General features: G+C 36.8%; 1 protein-coding gene across 1 annotated transcript in view; it reads left to right on the top strand.

The window, feature by feature from the left end:
* The first annotated feature begins 808 nt into the window (after nucleotides 1-808).
* NUP37 (nucleoporin 37) overlaps nucleotides 809-21,099 on the top strand; it is a 22,145-nt gene continuing 1,854 nt past the window's right edge. Inside the window, exons 1-7 of the mRNA XM_008636364.2 lie at nucleotides 809-833; nucleotides 1,444-1,663; nucleotides 3,291-3,415; nucleotides 4,404-4,476; nucleotides 7,877-7,971; nucleotides 17,783-17,873; nucleotides 20,117-20,298. Of these exons, the coding sequence (XP_008634586.1) occupies nucleotides 1,508-1,663; nucleotides 3,291-3,415; nucleotides 4,404-4,476; nucleotides 7,877-7,971; nucleotides 17,783-17,873; nucleotides 20,117-20,298 (722 nt within the window). The 5' untranslated portion in view covers nucleotides 809-833; nucleotides 1,444-1,507. The remainder of the gene's footprint in view (nucleotides 834-1,443; nucleotides 1,664-3,290; nucleotides 3,416-4,403; nucleotides 4,477-7,876; nucleotides 7,972-17,782; nucleotides 17,874-20,116; nucleotides 20,299-21,099) is intronic.

Here is a 21,099-nt window from a genome sequence, read left to right as displayed (position 1 = left end):
GAAACTGAAGGGAAAAGGAGGAAGTAGGAGGGAAAATGATGCGCGTGGATGGGGGGAGGTAACAGGCGCCCACGCGGCTCGGTTGCCGTAATCGTGTTTACTAGAGAAATGAAGGTAATAGTGCTCTTGGTATTGTCAAGCTGGTCTGGTGACCGATAATTGAGGCTGAGAAAGTTGAGGTTGTTCAGCGTGGTGAAGTTTGCGGGGAGACCTCACAGCACCTTCCAGCATCTCAAGTGGCACTACAGGGAAGCCGGAGAGGGACTCTTTGTCAGGAACTGTAGTGATGGAACAAGGAGCAGCGGGTACAAACTGAACAACGGGAAAGTTGAGTTAGATGTGAGGAAGAAATTCTGTACGGTGAGGATGGTTAGCCACTGGAACAGGTTGCCCAGGGAGATTGTGGATGCCCCAACTCTGGCAGTGTTCAAGGCCAGGTTGGATGGGTCATTGACAGCCTGGTCTAGTGGGAGATGTCCCTGCCCATGGCAGCGGAGTTGGGGACTAGATGACCTTTAAAGTCCGTTCCAAGCCCTTAACATTCTAAGATTCTGTAATGGCTTGTGTTCATGGGAAGCCTTAGAGGAAGAAAACTACGGGTACAGTTAAAATTTGCATTTGGCTTTAGGAACAAGGTTATGCAAGTTGTATGGCTAAAGTGCTTGTGGTAGTATGGTGGTTTGTTGTATGACTTAATAAATAAACACACAACTATGGAGAGCATCTCTGTGTTTGAGTGATGCCTGTGTCAAACTTGGCTGGCTCCCAAGCAAAACATTCAGTCTTGGATGCTGAGACCTCCAGATCATTTACACACCAAAAGCTGTCAAAAGGTCAGATTTCAAGCTGGTTGTCCACGTGGTGTATAGTTAAAGGTCTGATTTCCCAAAAAGACGTAAACTAATGTCAAATCTGTACTGGCACTAAAAGGAGTGATTCTGAAATCAATTGTATATCTTGGCCTCTTGTGTTCTAGCGCGAGAACCTGATTTTCTTGAAAACTGGTTGAATGCATGACACTGTTTTCATTTACAGTTTTGCAACCCTGGTTAACTTGGTTTTTAGTTATACACGCAGTCTGTAAAGAGGTAGACAGGAGAATTTGAAGGCAGCGATGTATTGTTTCTTGTCATTTGGTTGAAAATGTTAAAATGCTGTATGTGACTTCTCTGGCACGTGCAGTTACTTGGTTTTTTGTATTGGTGTTGGGTTGCCAAGGGTAGCACAAAATCTGCAGTTATTGCTGGAGTCTGTAGAGACAGTTTTGAATGTATGTTAGGTTAGTAAATATTTTGATTGATGAAACAAACATGCTACATCTGAAAATAATAAGCGTAAGTGCAGATTTTGTGTTCTTAAAATTTTCATTTGCTCTGCCACAAATACTCCACATTTTTTATTTATGCAAATGAGTAATCTATATTTTTTAAAATTTTTGTGCAGGAATGTAGATTTTCATCCTGGAGAAGACATCGCTTCTGTGATACGTTGACTTAGTTCACTGAAAATGAAGCAAGATTCTACTAGAAACACTTCTTACACTGTGGATTGCGAGGATTATGTGCACGTGGTAAAATTCAATCCATTTGACAGTGGAGATTCGTGTTCCCTCATTGCTTATGGTGGCAACAATTACGTGGTTGTTGGGACCTGCAGATTTCAGGTTAGTCTGTGTTATTGTTGTTTTTGTTAGATGCCCTTGAAACTGACTTTGCCATTGCAGTACTGCAGGAAGACTGGTCATTTTCCTGTTTCCTCCTCTCTTTGTGGTAAGCAAAGGAGAATTTTACTTGTTTATTACACTAACAAGACTAGAATACTTGCTCTTCAGGAAAATATAAATATATATATATATAAAATACACACTGATATGTCTGTGCTAATTTTATAGGTATTTCTTTTTAGGGATGAACTGTAGAAATACTTACCTAACTTTTTTTTTATCCCAGTTGTCTTTACTGGACCTCCCTCACAGACTGTTGAAAACACTAAAATTTCTTACCTTGAAATTATTTAGAATTACCATATTGTGAAAAATTTTTAAACATAAAATACTGAGTGTTGTATATTTTTATACTGGATAAAATGTTTTTCATTAGACGGGGTTTTTTGCCTAGATGCTTGACAATCAGTTGGAGATGATTGCTTGGAATTTCTAAGCTTTTTTCCTTCATCTTGCCTCTTTATTATACAATAATTTTTGTAATTTTTCCATTATGAAAAATAGCGTAGCTGATATTTTTATTATTATTATTATTATTATTGTTATTCCCCATGGTCTTACTGTTGGAAATTTTCTGAAGAGCACCTAGTGCTGACCACAAAAACATACTGATATTTGTGTTGCTCTCTATTTTGTTTCTGGTGTAGGCCTTGAAAAGGAAGTAATTAAAATTTTGACAACCACTGGTACAAGGTGTTTTTTCTATAATCTTCATATCCTCCCTTCCCTTCCTCATGTGGAGTCAATGAGTATTTCAAAGCAGGAGAGGAAAATGTTATTCTTTCTTCCTGTTGAGAAGCATTGAAAAACTGTGGATAATGTCATGCATCCTCAGCTGGGTTCTGCTTGACCTCTACGTTATGCCGAGGGCATACAGAGGTTTTTTACCTTAAAGCAGAATTGTGACATAGAGAAAATTGTGTAGAAATATCCTTTGAGGTGCCCCATTGGATGTTCTGAAAACTTTTAAAAGCTTTTTAGAGGTCAACTTATTGATGGAGTCAGCAATCCCAACTCTTGTTTCATTTTTCCTTATCATGTGGTATTCTCACCAGTGGGAAGAATAAGCAAGCCTGTAATTAGGGTTAGATGATAGAGGGCACCTTTGTATCTCCTGCTGTTTGAAGAGTGATGCTCTGAAAGCAGCAGCATTTTTTCATGGTGTAAAAACAACTCAGAGAGAAGACAGCTTAAATTACATGCTTGTCTTTTGTTCCCATTGTTTCTTCTCACTGCAGTTATAAGTGGATAGGTGTTATGAGTGGATTTATCTGTGAAGATACTACTTCTACAGAGAATGAGCTCAGCATCTTTGTAGCTCAGTTCTGATTTTTGTGCTCTGCACTGGCCTCTGGCTTGAGACTGAAATCATTTAATGTATTTTTAAGTACTTAAATATTTCAAGTTAATACCTTCTGTATGTTCCAGGTTTTCATTTTTAAGGTGTTATGATCTAAAAAGATCCCAGTATGTATAATTTTGAAAGCCTTTTAATTTCATAGCAATCTGATTTGTTAGACATCATCAAGGCATTGTTCTGAATCAGCTAACTGCAATATTTCTATAGGAGGAGGATGCAGAAGTGGAAGGCATGCAATATAAGACACTAAGAACATTTCACCATGGAATCAGAGTTGATGCCATAGCGTGGAGTCCTGAAACTAGACTTGATGCTATACCTCCCCAGATAAGGTACTTAACAATAAACAACTACAGTGAATCCTTGTCTCTTACCTGTTTTCCCTAAGTCCTTAATATTGGACAGTTCAAAGCTTACGAGTGAAATCTAACTCCTTAGAAATCACGAAGTCTCTGAACTCTTCAGTAGTACATTTTTATTCTTACAGTATTTTTTTTGTTCATTTGCTTGTTTTTTGTCCTACTTCTTGTGCTTCTTGACCTTCTTCCCAGTGAACAAGCAGTAAATAATATTTTTTTCATTATTTTTATGGACCTCAGACAGACATAGTTCTTTCCTTGTACATCTGTGAAGAAGGATTTCTTTTAAGAGCATTGGTAAATGTGAGATGATTTGAATGGCCTCCTTTATAAAGCTATTTGTACTGGTTTGTATAATATGTGCTGTGTTTCAGAGTAGGTCAGATACTATTTGTGAGAGCCATTGAGGTGTAAATCTAGAAAATCTAGAAAGATAGGTATTAAATGTGAACTTAAGAATTAAAATGTACTCAGTAGTTTGTGTGATTCTTCAAAATTACCGTACTTGCTTACTGCTCCATTTTGTACAGTCTTTTGGGTTAAAATATGTTGAATAGAAATTGGTTTATGAATTTTATATTTCAGTATTTTAAACCACTGATAATGAGGGTTGTTTTTTATGCTCTACCACTTAACTTCTTCCAAGGAAAGTTTCAGCGGCATTTATGAGAGATAGTTCAGGTAATTGGTAATTGATCCAGATTTAGCTTTGTAAAATGTCTTGCATTTCTTTCTGTTAATAAGTATTCTTGGCACTTGATGCACACTATTTTACAGATAAGCTCCAGTTATAACTCTGGTTGTTGCCAAAGCAGAAAAGTTAAGATAGATGCTTTTGGTTTTTTTCAAAATCTGATTTTTTCTTTGCATTTCACTTTGCATTTTTAAAATGAAGAAAAACTGATAAAAAGTCAACTATTGTTGATTGACTGACGAGCCTTATTTTGTCTGTTGAGTGTAGGTTTTGTACTGCAGCCTCTGATAGGAAGTTAAGGCTGTTTACTTCTGACCTGCAGGACAAGAATGAATTTAAGGTAAGGGCAGATAATGTGATTTTTAAAAGATTACTTAGTTTTTAGTGAAGTCTAATCTTTAACTATCCTTGTGGTCCATTTGTGACAGATCCTAGATCCATCATCTCTAGGGATAATCACTGTATTGCAAATACCTTTCTATGTTTCAAGAGGGAATAACTGTAATTATCACCTACATGATCTTCTGATTTCCTTCAAAATTCTTCCTGCAAAACAATGTCCAGTCAAAGTACTACTATTAATTAGATGGTTTTGATATCCAGTTCGAAGTGGTTTTGGTGAGGTCTTAGCTAATGATAAGCAAAGCTAATAAATAAAAAAACTGGGGGAGAGTCTTCCTTGGTTTTTATTGCTTTAGAATATGATAATGCCTGTTTTCATGAGAGGGGCTTATTGGGTATAAAGGAGAAAAAACCCAGACTTTTATTTTTGGTGTGTTAATTTGTATTAGTAAGACAATGAGATTTGTCATACAGAAATTAACTGAATTGTAGATGTCATTTATGTGGCCATACTGATAATAGAATGAGTAAAGGCATGGCATAAGAAGCAAAGATGAATGTTACTAAATGTCTTGAAAGAAAATGCTCTTTATCTTGCTTCATACATGCACATACTTTTAATTTCCTTCTTTCAGTGTTGGTCATCTTACATGAATTTGCCACTGAGTAGTGGGATAACTGACATAGTTACAGCCAGCTTGGTGGGATTTCTGACAAAATAGTTCTAAAAGTTCTTAATGCTCTTTGCTTGTGAGTTGATGTCTATCATTCCTTATTAAAGTTACCTATTTATGTAGTATCTGCCAGTTTTGTGAATTTCAGGCAACATGCTTTAATGTTAACCTGTGAATTAAATCTTTTAACTTAGCAGAATGTAAAGTTTCTTCAACGTTGTAGGTAATGGATGGATAATAAGTTGAAATAATGAATAACATTGAGGTGCTGCAGCATGTCCAGAGAAAGCAGTGGAGCTGGTGAAGGGTCTGGAGCAAAAGTCCTGTGAGGAGCAGCTGAGGGAGCTGGGGTTGTTCAGTGTGGAGAAAAGGAGGCTCAGGAGGGACCTTATGTCTCTCTACAACTGCCCTAAAGGAGGCTGTAGCCAGGTGGGGGTCAGTCTCCCAGCCAAGAAGTGATAGGACAAGAGGAAATGGCCTCGAGTTGTGCCAGAGGAGGTTCAGATTGGATATCAGGGAAAAATTCTTCTGTTAAAGGGTGGTCTAGCATTGGAACAGGCTGCCCAGGGAAGCAGTGTGGTCACTGTGTTCAAAAACCTTATAGACGTAATGCTTAGGGATAGACCTGGCAGTGTTAAGTTAATGTTTGGACTCAATGATCTCAGAGGTCTTTTCCAACCTTAATGATTCTATGATTGCTCAGTGCATATGCAATACAAATGAGAAGTGTTGGCTTGAATTTAACAGTAAAGCTATTAGCTTTATTTATGCCAGCTCCACCACTGAAATAAGCTGTCCAAGAAATTTATTAAGGATGTACTCTGGCTGAGGAAAAAGTAAAAATATGTATTGTTACTGGGACAGGCTTGGTCCAATGTTAGAAATAATCAGAAAACAGCTAAAAAGATATATTTTTACTTATTAGTGAGGAACCCATTAATGAAAAGAAAGAATGTGGACTAGGGTGTTTATGTCAGTAAAAGTTGTCTTTGAGACTGTCTTCTGAGTTTTTTTGATAGAAAATGTGGAAAATCCTTTCTCTGGGCAATCATCTTAATTTCTTATACCTGGATGATCATTGTACTCTAGATTTCTTGTCAAGAAAAGTAACACCTAACTGATTTAAAGCACAGGCAAAATCCCAGATGTTCACAAATTCTGTGTGAGCTATGCTGATCTGGCTTTCAATAAAGTTTGATGGCTTTATTGTGGCTTCTTATTAACAGTTAACTGATACCTCAAAAAACCCATTTCATAAACCTGAGGTTGAACTCAGGATGACCACGTGGAACATTTTGATCCATTATACGGTGCACACTTGACACGTGGGATCTTCAGGAGAGGTACAGAACATGGAAACAAAGCTGAAGGAAGTATGTGACTATGTTCAGAACGTAATCTTCGAACATTTTGTCTTTTATAGTAAACAATTAGTACGTGTTGCTTCTGGAGGGACAGATGGAGTAATCTTACTCTGTTTTCCCAGTGGAAAAACTGTCTTGATGTAATTATCAGCAAGGAACTTGAAGCACACTTGAGTTTTCCATTACTTTGTCGACACAACTAATCCAAAATTTATGGGTTGGATCAAGCCCAGAACAAAAAAACAAAAGGTAAAATATGACTGATGGATCTTCATGAAACCTTTTTCTTCTTTTGAGGTTTTCATTTGGAAATGAATTATGGCTTCCTTGTCCTGCTTCAAATTTTCCTTAATGAAAAGCATATTTCATCAGAACCGTAGAAATAAAATGAGGCAGGATATTTGAATTCAGAATGCTGAAAATTGTCAAAAGACTTGGCATTCTGTCTAAATAGTTTAGCATCATCTTAGGATCTATTAGTTGTAGTATAATCCATTAGGTTTTAATAAAATAATGACTTATTGGAAAAAAATAAGTTGGCTGCTGCAAATGTTTCTGTATTGAATTGATGAGGCATTCATAAAACTTTTAGAGAGGGGGATTTAGTTCTTGTGTGTGCTTGAGATTTTTTTTTATCAGTTCTGCGTTTGTTCCTCAGAATAGCTACACTTAAAGGTGGTGTGTTTTTCTTTCAGAAAACTGTGGAACTTGTTTTCATTCGACCTTGTTTTCCTCTGCAATCTCTCAGTCTCATGCCGTTAACCAGAGGATATTTTTGTCTCATTTTTATGATACCTTGCTGAGCAAAACAAAAGCAGCTATGCCTTGAGACTTAATCAGTGGGACTGAATAGAAGAGATTGGAACAGTAACAGATACAGCTACACATGGACATTTGCCTGACTTAAAATTTTGTGAGATTTCTGTCAAAAACACCATAGATGTTTTTAATGAGAGATTCAGAGATCAGAGTTCTTTAATGTAGGTGGATCATGCATACATTCATTTCCTGGTCATTCTCCTCTTTCTGTCTGAGATTTACTATCTTCTACCTTCAAAATTCACAGGTTATAAAAATGATAAAAAGCTCTGGTCTGATTCACTTATCTCTGTCAAGCAAAAGCATCAAACTGACCTCTGTGCTAACTACAAGGAATAGTGGGGAGGTCTTTCCACCTACAGTATGAATATACACATGAATTAGATATTTTAAAGAAATCCAGTTACCGATAAACACTTTCTTTACCTTCTAAAAATGATAATTTTATCTTAACACACATCTTTCCATTAGCAGGTCTGTTAAGTACATTGGTGGAACAGTCAGCTCTAAGGTAAAAGTATTTCTCTTTTCTGGTTGGCAGACATTTGATGGCCACTCAGATTACATTAACGATTTGGTGTTTGCTCCCAACGAAGGTCAAGAAATTGCAAGTGTAAGTGATGATCACACCTGCAGGTATGCATTTTTGTTCAAAAACACTATTAAAAAACTAATACTGGATTTTTTCTATGTGTGAATTTTTTCTATGTCCACTTAAATAAATAAGCTTATTTATTATTTATTTATTTTTAGTGTGCCTTCATGGCCCTCTAACAGGACTAGTCCACTAACAAGACAAGAAATGGACTATTCTTGTTAACTTAGGTTGTGGACTGGCTTTTTGTTGTGACTTGTGAGTGGTCTTTTTTCAAAGCAGTATTTTGAAACACCTAGATTCAAAATTAAGAAAACTGTTGTCTTGGATTTGCATACACTATTTTTCCTCCTTCTGGGATAGGAATAAAGTGAGAATGGGAGAGAACAGACATGCATAGCTCGGCACTGAATTATACAGACTCTCTCTCTGTATACTGTCATCAGGTAGGTCAAGTTTAAAACCAATGTATGTATGTGAAGTTGTCCACTTACCCAAAGTTATTAGCCTTACCAGGAGATGGGATGACATAGCCTGAAGACAGCACCATATTAATACAGTGGTACTGGCAGCTCAAAATGCCATGATTACAGCTACTTCATACCCAGGTGTTTGGATATTTATAACTGGAAGTAGATAATGCTGTGCAGCATGCTGGGTAAAGGTTTTTGATGCAAGAGTTTGTCCTTGTCAAAAGGTCACCCCTCTTCCACTTCTAGTAGTGTGCATGAATCTCTTGTGCTGCTCTTCTTAGCCTTGCAGTGCAGTTGGAGAGATCAAGAGAGCAGCTGTGCAGGCTTTGCAGGTCATCACAGTAGAGCAGCAAGAGAGTTGAGAAAGTGTCATCTTTGACTTTCTTTACTCTGATGAGTAGGCAGTTTTTCCATAGATGTCTAGTCCATATTTCCAGCAAAATCATTAGGAATGAATAGTAGAAATGTATGACTTACCTGTGTCTTGTTCTGATTTATTTCCTATCCTTGATTTCTTTATTAAACTCATATTCGGCTTCTTCAGCAAAAAACTGTTTGACCGTGTGGCCTTCTTCTGTTTATTTTATGAAATGCTCAGCTTTCCTGGGATGAAAGAAAACTGTTTTAAAACCAGTTGTCTAATTGATACTAATTTAAAAGGAAATATAATTTATGTAATTAATATATACTAACACGATTTCAGCTTAGTAACTATGAAAGACATTTTATGCCATAAACCATGAAGTCTTTGGTTAAAAGCCATGGGAAATAAGTAGGATTTTTTTTGGCTACTTGAGTTCTTATTTTTTCCATTCACGCATGTGGGGCATGAAGACTTTTTCTATTGAATTTAAAGGTTACACTTTGAAAACTAATGGAAAATGCATTCCTTGGGACTTACCAAAATCATTCTTTACTTACTCTGTAATTTGCTTCAGTAGTAATGTAAGAAGAGGAATAATTCTTCCACTAACAAGACAAGAAATGGACTATTCTTGTTAACTTAGGTTGTGGACTGGCTTTTTGTTGTGACTTGTGAGTGGTCTTTTTTCAAAGCAGTATTTTGAAACACCTAGATTCAAAATTAAGAAAACTGTTGTCTTGGATTTGCATACACTATTTTTCCTCCTTCTGGGATAGGAATAAAGTGAGAATGGGAGAGAACAGACATGCATAGCTCGGCACTGAATTATACAGACTCTCTCTCTGTATACTGTCATCAGGTAGGTCAAGTTTAAAACCAATGTATGTATGTGAAGTTGTCCACTTACCCAAAGTTATTAGCCTTACCAGGAGATGGGATGACATAGCCTGAAGACAGCACCATATTAATACAGTGGTACTGGCAGCTCAAAATGCCATGATTACAGCTACTTCATACCCAGGTGTTTGGATATTTATAACTGGAAGTAGATAATGCTGTGCAGCATGCTGGGTAAAGGTTTTTGATGCAAGAGTTTGTCCTTGTCAAAAGGTCACCCCTCTTCCACTTCTAGTAGTGTGCATGAATCTCTTGTGCTGCTCTTCTTAGCCTTGCAGTGCAGTTGGAGAGATCAAGAGAGCAGCTGTGCAGGCTTTGCAGGTCATCACAGTAGAGCAGCAAGAGAGTTGAGAAAGTGTCATCTTTGACTTTCTTTACTCTGATGAGTAGGCAGTTTTTCCATAGATGTCTAGTCCATATTTCCAGCAAAATCATTAGGAATGAATAGTAGAAATGTATGACTTACCTGTGTCTTGTTCTGATTTATTTCCTATCCTTGATTTCTTTATTAAATTTAAACTCATATTCGGCTTATTCAGCAAAAAACTGTTTGACCGTGTGGCCTTCTTCTGTTTATTTTATGAAATGCTCAGCTTTCCTGGGATGAAAGAAAACTGTTTTAAAACCAGTTGTCTAATTGATACTAATTTAAAAGGAAATATAATTTATGTAATTAATATATACTAACACGATTTCAGCTTAGTAACTATGAAAGACATTTTATGCCATAAACCATGAAGTCTTTGGTTAAAAGCCATGGGAAATAAGTAGGATTTTTTTTGGCTACTTGAGTTCTTATTTTTTCCATTCACGCATGTGGGGCATGAAGACTTTTTCTATTGAATTTAAAGGTTACACTTTTAAAACTAATGGAAAATGCATTCCTTGGGACTTACCAAAATCATTCTTTACTTACTCTGTAATTTGCTTCAGTAGTAATGTAAGAAGAGGAATAATTCTTATGTCTGTACTGAATTTTTTAGCCTAAAATTGTTCTCAGGATACAAAATCTGCTAATGCCTGTGGAACAAAGTTCTAGAACAATTAGTCCAAGTGTTGAGTTCCACTTTTAAGTCTTAAAGTTTTAAAACAACATTTGAGTATGTACTGACTATATACAAGCACGTTTAGGTCTTCCCTGGTTTTACTCAATAGAAAGTTTAGGTTTAAGTTTATCAGAGACCTCTAAGGAAGTGAAATTTCCCGTTTTCATCCACTAAATAGTTTTGCCACAAGCTGCTGCAGCTGTGACATCTTGGAGTGGGGTTCAGTCATTTTGGTTGGAGGACAGACAGTGTAAGTGGGATACTGGTTATATTCAATGTTCTTACCTTTAAATTGCTGCTGTGTCACTCTGAAATTCTTGCTGTTTCTTGCACATAGTCTTTATTGGCCTTGATCTCACAGCACAAACCTTTTTTACAGCTGTGAAGTAGAACTGAACTAAAAATGCTCTTGCATAAAAATAATTGCAGTGGTCATGTGTGGTAGGTGGTTGTGAAGGATGGTGTTTTCATCATGCCAGTGTCCTCCCTGACACGACTGGCTCAGGTGTAAAACTCCCCCAGCCTGGGGAAGGTCCCATCCACACAGGACATTCACACACAGGCCTGAAGGTTTTCACCCCCGCTGCTGGGCCATAACTGGCTCAACTACACTGCCGCAAGAGGCGGCTGTCATGGCATGGAAGGGGTCATAAACCATCACAGACATGCAAAGCACCCCCAGACTCATTTCTGGGGCCTTCCACCTCAGGACTGCATGTGATCCACAGTGTTGCAAAAGATCCACAGTGTTGGAAAAGGCAGGGTAAAACTTCCCCCCAGGGCAGGTGCCTGGGCATTCCCACATAAAACTGAACATGTATTAACCCATCAAACTTTGGGGGTCTCTCCCATCCCTGATGGCTGGAGACTGCTGCCATCACTTTGACCAATGGCATCAAAGTTGCAACAATCAAGTTTCATCACTGGATCCATGGGTGATGGTATCTTTCTACTATTACCCATTCTTTTTCTTTCTTTTCCTTACACATTTTCTTGTTATTTTATTCCTTTTATATTGCTATGTTACTATAGATAATAATAACCAAAACAACTACGTATCTCCTTTTCATTGCAACCAAATTGTTCTAAAATAAACCCATATATGTGTATTTATGAACACCAATCATTAATTATCATTTCACTCTAAGCTACTGCAAGGGGTCTAGTGACAAGAACATGACTTACCCTTGCCTTCTGAGCTGGGTCGTAAAAATGGCAGAGGAAATAGCTAAAATAGCTGATGTTAATAATGTCATTATATCATAAAAACATGCTTAATGAATAAGAAAAGATATGATGGCTTTAAGGAATATTTCATTTAATTCTTTGAAACAGCAAGGCATTATACACTTCTTTGAACGTTTGCATTAAGTGTAGGAATGTGTGCATCCCACTTTGTTAATGAGATCCGTGTGTGTGCAACTGTCTGTGCACCACTCTTCAAAAAAGAATTACTGCTGGCTTTTTCATTATGATTTGGAAACGCAGTCTAGGAGTCTGCACAGATTCACATGTATGAATCATTTTGTTCTGATACTTAATGAAGCCAAAAAATTGTGGGAAATGTTTGGAAAACACCATGAGTTCAACTGATACCCTCTGCTGTTGGTGGTTATAGACACTATCTGACATTTCTGGAATTACTTAATGCAAAATACCATCCTGTCAAAACCCACTAATCTCATATCTGTGCTAAAATGAACCTCTTGATTGTTAAAAGGTTAATTCAGTCTTACTGATTATTACCTCATACTCCCTCCTTATGTGGAACTGAAAGGTTACTGACAGTGTCAGGCCCTTAATACCAGCCTCAGTCTCTCTTTTAACTATTTCTTAAACTACATCCTCTTCCTTTCTTTTTGAGTGGAAAAGAATGTACAGTTGAATTATCTTCCACATTATCTGTGAATGTACTTGCCCTTTGATTCCTTTCTGAGTTCTGTTCATTGCCTTAGGCCATGGCTCACGTCACTTCATAGAGAACTTTGTGAATTTATCAGTCACTGTGAAGTTCAGCCTTGTCTATTACACGTAGGATAAATGCCAGTCCATGAGAAGGTTGATTTTGCTCTCTAAACAGGGATTAGGGGGAAAGGTTTGATGTCACTGAAAGCTAAATTAACTAGAGTCTTAGAATGTATTGTAGTGTTTCATCTGGTTTTAGGGGGGTTTATCTGTAATGTGGTTTTTTACATGGTACTCTCATGCCCTAGTTATTTTGTGTAGATTTTTCTCTAGACAGTATGAAGGAAAGCTACTGGTAACTCTTGTTTGTGCTTGAATCTTACCTTGTTTATTCAATAAATATTTCAGGTTTTGGCTATACTAAAAAGTTGTCATTATCACTTATTTCTGCCTCCAAAACCATATTCCATTTGCATCCTCCCATTCCTAGTGCAGTCAGGTATGGATTTCTGTCAAAATTTTTATAAAAGTTCTCTGATTCCATGTTCTTTCTTCATCTGTTTGTATGATTGGATTTTCCAGTGTTCCTTCATATAAGAAATGTCATACCAAAATACTTTTTCCTTCTGAGGTGTGCTGGTTACATTTTATCAAGCTAATTGTGCATTATAATTTATGAAAATAAAAAAGCCTTGAACTTTTTTCAGAGTCCAGTCGTTGAATTTGCACACTTTTTGTATGCATCCCTGTATGTCCCCCAAATGTAGTCCTACACGATTCTGTTACATTGTACAGCCATGGTGCAAGTATTAACCAACTGGTGTTGCACAGTGCAAGAATTAACTGGTCTCCCGGTCAGCTTAAAAAAAAAAAAACAACCAAACTTTCTGGATCAAATGTTTGGAACATTATTTCAGTCTGGTCTTAATAAACTTTTAGTTAGGAAGTCTTCAAAATATGAGGATGATGTAGTAATTTCCTTTGTGACACATTATGGCTTATGTTAAGAGTCACACAGCCCTAGAATGTAGTCTAGCCTATAAATTGGTTTTAAATAGAAATCATTGCATTAGATTTGTTTAGAAGTTACTTTATATTTTAGAAAGCCATTGATAGTTGAGTTTCCCAGTAACAGTCATACCACAGAAGCATTTAGTTTTACATCTACATTGGGAACAATAAGCTGATAGCTCTTAACAGCCATTTTTTCTGTGGTTGAAAGGACAGAATTGAAGCTTCACATTTTTTCAAAAATGATGCATGGTCTCTGGTTTTGCATTAGATAACTTTAAAGGTATTTCAGTAGTGGTAGTAGAAGTGTGTATTTCTTGGACTTAGTCCTGAGTGTGCATGGCCTGAAATGTGTATTAGTGAAGAACAGTCCGTGGAGATACTGCGCTGCCTCTCCTGCCTCTACCGACACTGCAGGGTATAATTGCAGCACACAGTTAGCAGTGAGAAATAGATCAATGCTTGCATATCCAAGTAGATATTACAAGAAGCTAGAGATTACATGTTTTTTAATGCCAAGATCTGAAATACTCTAATTGCTAATTGTTTAGGAACAGTGACATTTCCTTTGATCACCAGAAGAAAATGGTGAACATGGGTGAGCTTTCTGAAGGAATATTTGTACATTTCCTCTGTGAAAAGACTTCATAAAAACTTAAATTCTTTGTCAGTAAAATAAAATTAACTACTAGAAATTATTGTGAATATTACACCTTTCTCTACTTCTGACCAGACAGAGGAATTTCTATAGTTCACTTTTGCCTTTCATGTCCTGCCTAGTACCCTCCAGATCTCTGATAGCCACATCCATGTGGAGTTGGCAGAAGACCTTAGAGAAAGCCCGTGTTGGTTGTGTGTTCCGCAGTATTTACTAATCTCTGCACGTTCACGTTCCTTTTCTGAGATCTCGTCATTCCTTGTGCTCAGTGAGGAACAGCTTCACTCTACCTTTGTGTGATCACAGTAACAGGAATCTTTCCCTTCTCCATAGTCCTCTAGGCATTCCAAGAGTGATAGGATTTTCCTCACACATGGAATATGTCTGATGGAGATATAAAGAAATGTATTAAAGTTAGATATTAAAAAAAACCCAACAAAACCATGTCGGACATGAGTAATCTTTGAATAATGGATCAAATATAGTTGATCATGCTTTGTGGTTGGGAATCAGATGTCAAGGTTTATTCTAGCCCCTACCGACTCACTAAAATTGTTTGAAATCTTTTGTTGGAAGAATTCCCATTTTTACTTCCATCTTCTGGGGATTTGAGAAATGCCTGAAGATTGCAATCTGGTTTAGTTCTTTTACTATTGCAAATGATGATTTTTATCCAGTTAGCATTTGGTTCTGCTAGTTAGAATTATTCATAATTCAGAAACTTAGAACATAAAATAAGGATCATCTCCATTGCAACAAGACAAGTTTTAAGAGTTCTAAGGAGGTACTTTGCCAGCTGTAATAAAAGTCCACTGTATGAAGAAATTACTGCACATATGCATCCATATTCATGCATATGAGATACAATATAGCTGCTACAATGGAATTTGAATGCCTTCAAGCTATGACATAACTGCAGTTTTCATTTGTTTGTTAGTTACAGGATTTGAGTGACAAGAGAAATGTACTGGTATCTCAAGAATTTTCTTTAACAGTATTTGCAACTATCTGTATTTGAGTTGGTTTAAGTTTTCTGAGTACTGCAGTAAATAATTTCTCAGTCCTTAGTTACTTAAAAAATAATTATTTTACTGAGCAGATTTCATGTTATTTTTGACACTATACGTTGATCAAACTTGGGTGCTTATTTCAACTGTGTTTATTCAAACTTTTCTCCAATAAATTTTTTGTGGAGTTTTTTTTTAAATGTCAGAAAAGAATACCACAAGCTCAGTGACACGTCTATGCCACGATGGTTTGTGGGAAGAGAAGGAGAAGTAAGAGAGTGACACAGTGCAGGGTTACAAAAGATAAGAATGTTTGGAGAAAAACAGACAGTATTTTACTTTGGTATAAAATCACGGGAGTTTTAGTAAAGCTTCAAGAGCTTTGAATGGGAGACAAAATCCTCAGTCTTTTTGGATTGATTTATGTGATAGGAATGTGGACAAAATGGGGAGGCAGCATCTGTAGCTGATTTAGTTATGATTACAAGTAATTTAGTAATTGAAAATCAGTTTGGCTAAATTTTTGGGGTTTGCACATTTTTTACTTGTGTTTTTCACAAAGAAATATTGAAAAGAGTTAATTGAACACATATGTAATTGTATAGACATGATGTGTTCAGACAAGGATCTATGTTGATATGTATTGCTTGGTTTGGTTTTGGGGGGTTTGGGGTTTTTTCCCCCAAAACTAAGTTATACCATATTTGGTATCAATAAAGAAAATGTAAGAGAGGGTTTTATCCCTTTCCCTCCCCATACTGTTAGTTGCTAACAGTCCTGCCATTCTTACAAAGTAAAAAATACAAATTTGGTAACTTTATAAATAACAAAGTTAGGGAGGTAAAAAGCATAAATTTCTGTCTCAACACCTAATAACATCACTCATTTCAGGGAAGGAAACATAATGGCATATTCCTTTTGCCAAAATGATTCACTGTCTTCTGTTGTATCGTAATTTTCTCCCTGCACAGTAAATACACATGGGAAGTGTTGATTTGACTTGGACAAATCTACAAGGCAAAATTTTTGGCAGTAGAAGAAAGTATTGTATGTTTCTAAATTACCTAATCAAGTAGATATTTCATTTTTTAAACACTTGTCAGGTTTTTGTTTTGACTTTTTTTAGTAAGGACACTGATTCTTCAAGATTAGAGACCCTGTGTTTTCTACGGGGAGAACAAATATTTGATCTATTGTGGTTTGGCATAAGAAAACAACATTGTTCATTAAACATATTTACTTTATTCCCATATATTTTGTCTAGACTTATGATGTATTAGTTAAGAGTTTTTTTAAATCTCTTAAATATAAGGCTCTAAGCACCCTGGTGAGATATAAACTGAAAAAGTCTGGAGGAAGTCAGCAAAAATCCTCTAGAATAAACAATAATAGTACGTAGCCACTCATCTAGCTCAAAAGACTGGGCAGAACACTGCTTATAAAATTGGCTGTTTCTCAAGTTTTGCATGTCAGCAAGGAAGGATATATGTGTACGTTTCAGTATCCAAATGCATATAAATAGTATGTGGTTCAGACTGATGTTCACAACTGTGATGTCTTTGTCCTACAACTGAGATACTGATTTTGTAGGCAAAGAGGGAGTTGAGCAGTGGCTGTGAGGTAAAACAGGCTCAGTTTGGGGTTTGTTGCATTTTAGAAACAAAGTAGCTCCATGGCTCATTAACACTCATATTGAACACATCCAAAGAAAACTCACCCATTGCCTAACCTAGTTTTGGTGTTTCAGCGTACCCTTTCCTGTCAATCCATATTGACCAAATAGTGTTGACTTTTAAAATTTTTTATAGCTGCCAGATATGTACTGTAGGTGTTTCTAAAGGAAAAGGTTCAACTGGCACATGTGATTTATCTAATGCTCTCCAAGACCCTTTGTTGGCTAGTGTTACCTCTGCCATGGATCCTTCTGTTTGCCTTAGCTTCATTTCTGGATTCTTATATTTCCATTACTCAATCTTGTCTTACTAGGAAAAACTGGAAACTAGTATATTAGGCAGCCAAAATACTTTAATAAAGGGTCTTACCCTTTACATGGCAATATAGATGATTCAAGTTGTTTGGTACCTCACTTTAGGTTCCTTGTATCAACTGGACCAACACTGACCTTCCTGATTTGTACTGCCTCACTGTTATTTATGGTACAGTACAAAGGCTGTAGTGTTGTCTCATGAAAAAGTGGGAAGATCTCATTGAGATTTCATGTCTAGATAACTAAAATGTCAAATTATTTGAACAATTAGTTAAACAGAATCAAATTAGTTAAACAGAGGCTCTGCTTAGCTCATCAGTGTTAAAATACATTATCTGTAGCACTGGCCACTTTCACTGACCTTCAAATGATACAGCATGAACACTATTTCATTTGGTCACTTCCTTTGTGAACATATTGTGGCACTTGAAGTTAATGTATTTGCAATCAAATGGCAATAGTTTAGTACTTTACTTTTTTTTTCTTTCTTTCTTTTCTCTCTAGGGTGTGGGATTTGGATGGAAATGAGAAGGCCCATTTTGTTTTACGTTCTCCTGGAATGAGTGTTTGCTGGCATCCTGAGGAGGCTTTTAAGGTTGTGGTTTTCAGCTTTTTGCCCTCACCACCTTTAAAATAACAGGAGGGGGGACACACCTAAAGTATGAATTTTTGATGCTGTAGTAACATTGAAGTTTGAGGAGCTGATTTACACTGTAATTGAATATTGGTTGGATCTGCTAATATGGAGTGACTGTAAATTAATTCTCATTATCATTCTTGTCATTTTACTGTCAGTCCCTTACTCCTCCCATCAGAAATATTCCTTCTTGATTATGTACATCAGTTGTTGATAACTGTTCTGCTGATTGCATAATTAACTTACAGTTACCAGAGGAGAGCTCAAGTTTTTCTCAGTCACGGTAACGTGGTTCACCAATAACGCAGACTCTTTATAGAACATGCCAAGCCTTGAAAAGTATCTGTTTGAAGTTAACAAGGGATTTTTGTTGTTGTTGTTCTTGCTTGAAGTGTATGAAATATGTTCTGAAAAATCAAATCAATAGGCTGTGATTTTATACTTATCTCTTTATTGTACTGGGGAGGATTAATCAGCTGGTATGTACCCAAATATCTAGCTTTATTAATGGTCTAGTCCCTGCAGTCTTGGATTTATTATTCCTGTTGTGCCTATCAATAACTGCCTTAAGCAGCTACAAATGGTTGTTCGGGTTACCACAAAAACACATACCAGAGAAAAGCAGTCAAATAAGATATCAAAATATTTACATAGCAGTAGGGAAGGAGGCTCTCTAATCTCATCACACTTTCCACCAATATCAATATCCATCCTTACAAAGAAAGGAAGCTGTTCACTAGGAAAACTGTTGATTCAGGTGGCATCAGAATTGAATGGGTTAGCTGCTGTTTGCTACTGGGCAACTTTGTTAGTACAAAAAAATTAATGGATTTTCCCAAAAAATATTGCAATAATCCACCAGTCTTACATATTATTAGCATGTCTTTTCTTAGACCATTATCAAAGACAGGCACAGGATTTTTTTTTTTTTTTAAAGAAAAGCCCATTCCAAAAGCTCATAAAACTTGATAGATTTAGTTCTTCCTGAAAAGCTTATTGCAGGTCAAAATGCTTACTGCACCATGACTTTAGTTTTCAGAAAAGTATGTTTTGGTGACAGTTCTGTTTTCCCAAACAAACTTGGGTGATTGGAGCACTGTTTTTTTTATGCTTCTCTGTCTTTCTTAACTGTTGTTCATGACTATATGAAAACCATTTCTTCTCATGAAGAAAAATCTCATTTCATCATCTGATCATTGGAACAGGCTGCCCAAAGAAGTTGTGAATGATCACTCCTTGAAGGATTCAAGACCAGGTTGGATGGAGCCCTGAGTAATCTGGCCTAGTGGAAGGTGTCACTGCCCATGGCAGGGGATTGGAACTAGATGATTTTTAAGTTCCCTTCCAACCCAATCCTTCTATGATTTTATAATTTAATCAGGAAACTCTTTCTATGATATTTAAAAAACAACTGCTTGAGTGTTACTGTAAGGGAAAAAGGTTTAGATAAAATCTAAATCATAAATTTAGATAAAATTTATGGGAATAAACTAAATATATTTAATGAACAATGTTGTTTTTTTAAATAAAATCCATGTTACAGGAGGAAGTAAGAGATGTTATATAAAATCAGTAAGAATGAATCCAGATTCCACAGCCACACTAATTAATACTTTGCTTAGAATGATAGAACCACTTAGGCTGGAAAAGACTTCTAGGATCCTTGAGTCCAACCTTTGATCAAACACCATCGCATCAACTAAACCATAGCACTAAGTGCCAGTCATTTTTTTAACACCTCCAGGGATGGTGACTCCACCACTTCCCTGGGCAGCCCATTCCAGTGCTTGACAACCCTTTCTTTTTTACAGCACTTTGTCGGTCAGTTCTTTGTGCTCAAAACAGAAACTGTTAAATGTTAAAACAATAACTTTTTTGCTTTATAACAGCACAGTGTCTTGGTGGTTATGAACTGCTGTTTCTAACCACTGAAATTATACACATAGATATCTATAGATATATAGAGATAAAATAATGTAATCGTTGGGTATAACGGTGTAACAGTAGTATAGATTAAATTGGTTTTTATTTATTGGTGAAAGAGCATCCCGGAGAATGTTTTCTGGTATGAAGTGAAAAACTGTATTCATTTAGTATTATTAATATTTGAATGAATGAATTCTAGGTTTTCTATAGAGTAGAAAAGATTTAAGTTCCATTACATGCTAAGTTTACCACATTTTATAAATTTCTTTCAACAGCTGATGGTGGCGGAGAAGAATGGAACAATACGATTCTATGACCTGATTACACAGCAGGCCATTCTCTCCCTGGAGTGTGAACAAACACCACTGATGTCAGCAGACTGGTGTTTAAAAAATACTCTTAAAATTGGAGCAGTTGCTGGAAGTGATTGGCTGATCTGGGATATCACTCGCTCCAGGTCATTTTATACCCATGACATAGGTTTCTTTATTCTCTTCCTAATCAGTACATGAGGAGATGCAGGTACTTGGCTAATACAGCATGGCAGTCACAGAATCACAGGATGGGTCAGGCTGGAAGGGACCACAATGTGTCAGCTGGTCCGACCTCCCTGCTCAAGAAGAGCACAAGGCGCAGGATTGCATCCAGGCGGTTCTGGAATACCTCCAGTGAGGGAGACTCCACACTCTCTTTGGGCAACCTGTTCCAGTGTGTGCTCACTGCACAGTAAAGAAGTTCTTCCTCGTGTTCAGGTGGAATTTCCTGTGCATCAGTTTGTGCCCATTGCCTCTCATCCTATTGCTTGGCAGCATGGAGCAGAGCCTGGCTCCATCCCCTTGACACCCCCCCCCTTCAGATACTGAGAGACATTGATGAGGTCCCCTCTCAGTCATCTCTTCTCAAGGCTGAACTTCCCCAGCCTGTCCTTGTAAGAGGTGCTCTAGTCCCTTACTCATCTGTGTAGGCCTAATGCACTGTATATTGTATAAACTGTTCAGTAAATAAATGAACAATTATCAGGAATTACGATACTGATACAAACCATTCCCTGGTATTCTTTGTTTCATCTTTATCAATATTTTCTGTTAAATATAACATTGTCTTTTTGTCCATTTGAGATAGCATCTCACTACTATTTACCTCTCACTGTATGTGTTTGTTAAAATTTCATTCCAAGTCATAAATAGATAACTATTGATCCATAATAAACTGGACAACTACTTCAGTTTTCCTACTCCAAATTGAGATTAAAGCTGCA

The sequence above is a fragment of the Corvus brachyrhynchos genome, unplaced genomic scaffold (assembly GCF_000691975.1).
Source record: "Corvus brachyrhynchos isolate BGI_N302 unplaced genomic scaffold, ASM69197v1 scaffold56, whole genome shotgun sequence".
NCBI lineage: Eukaryota > Metazoa > Chordata > Aves > Passeriformes > Corvidae > Corvus > Corvus brachyrhynchos.
This window is presented reverse-complemented; position numbering and strand designations above follow the sequence as displayed.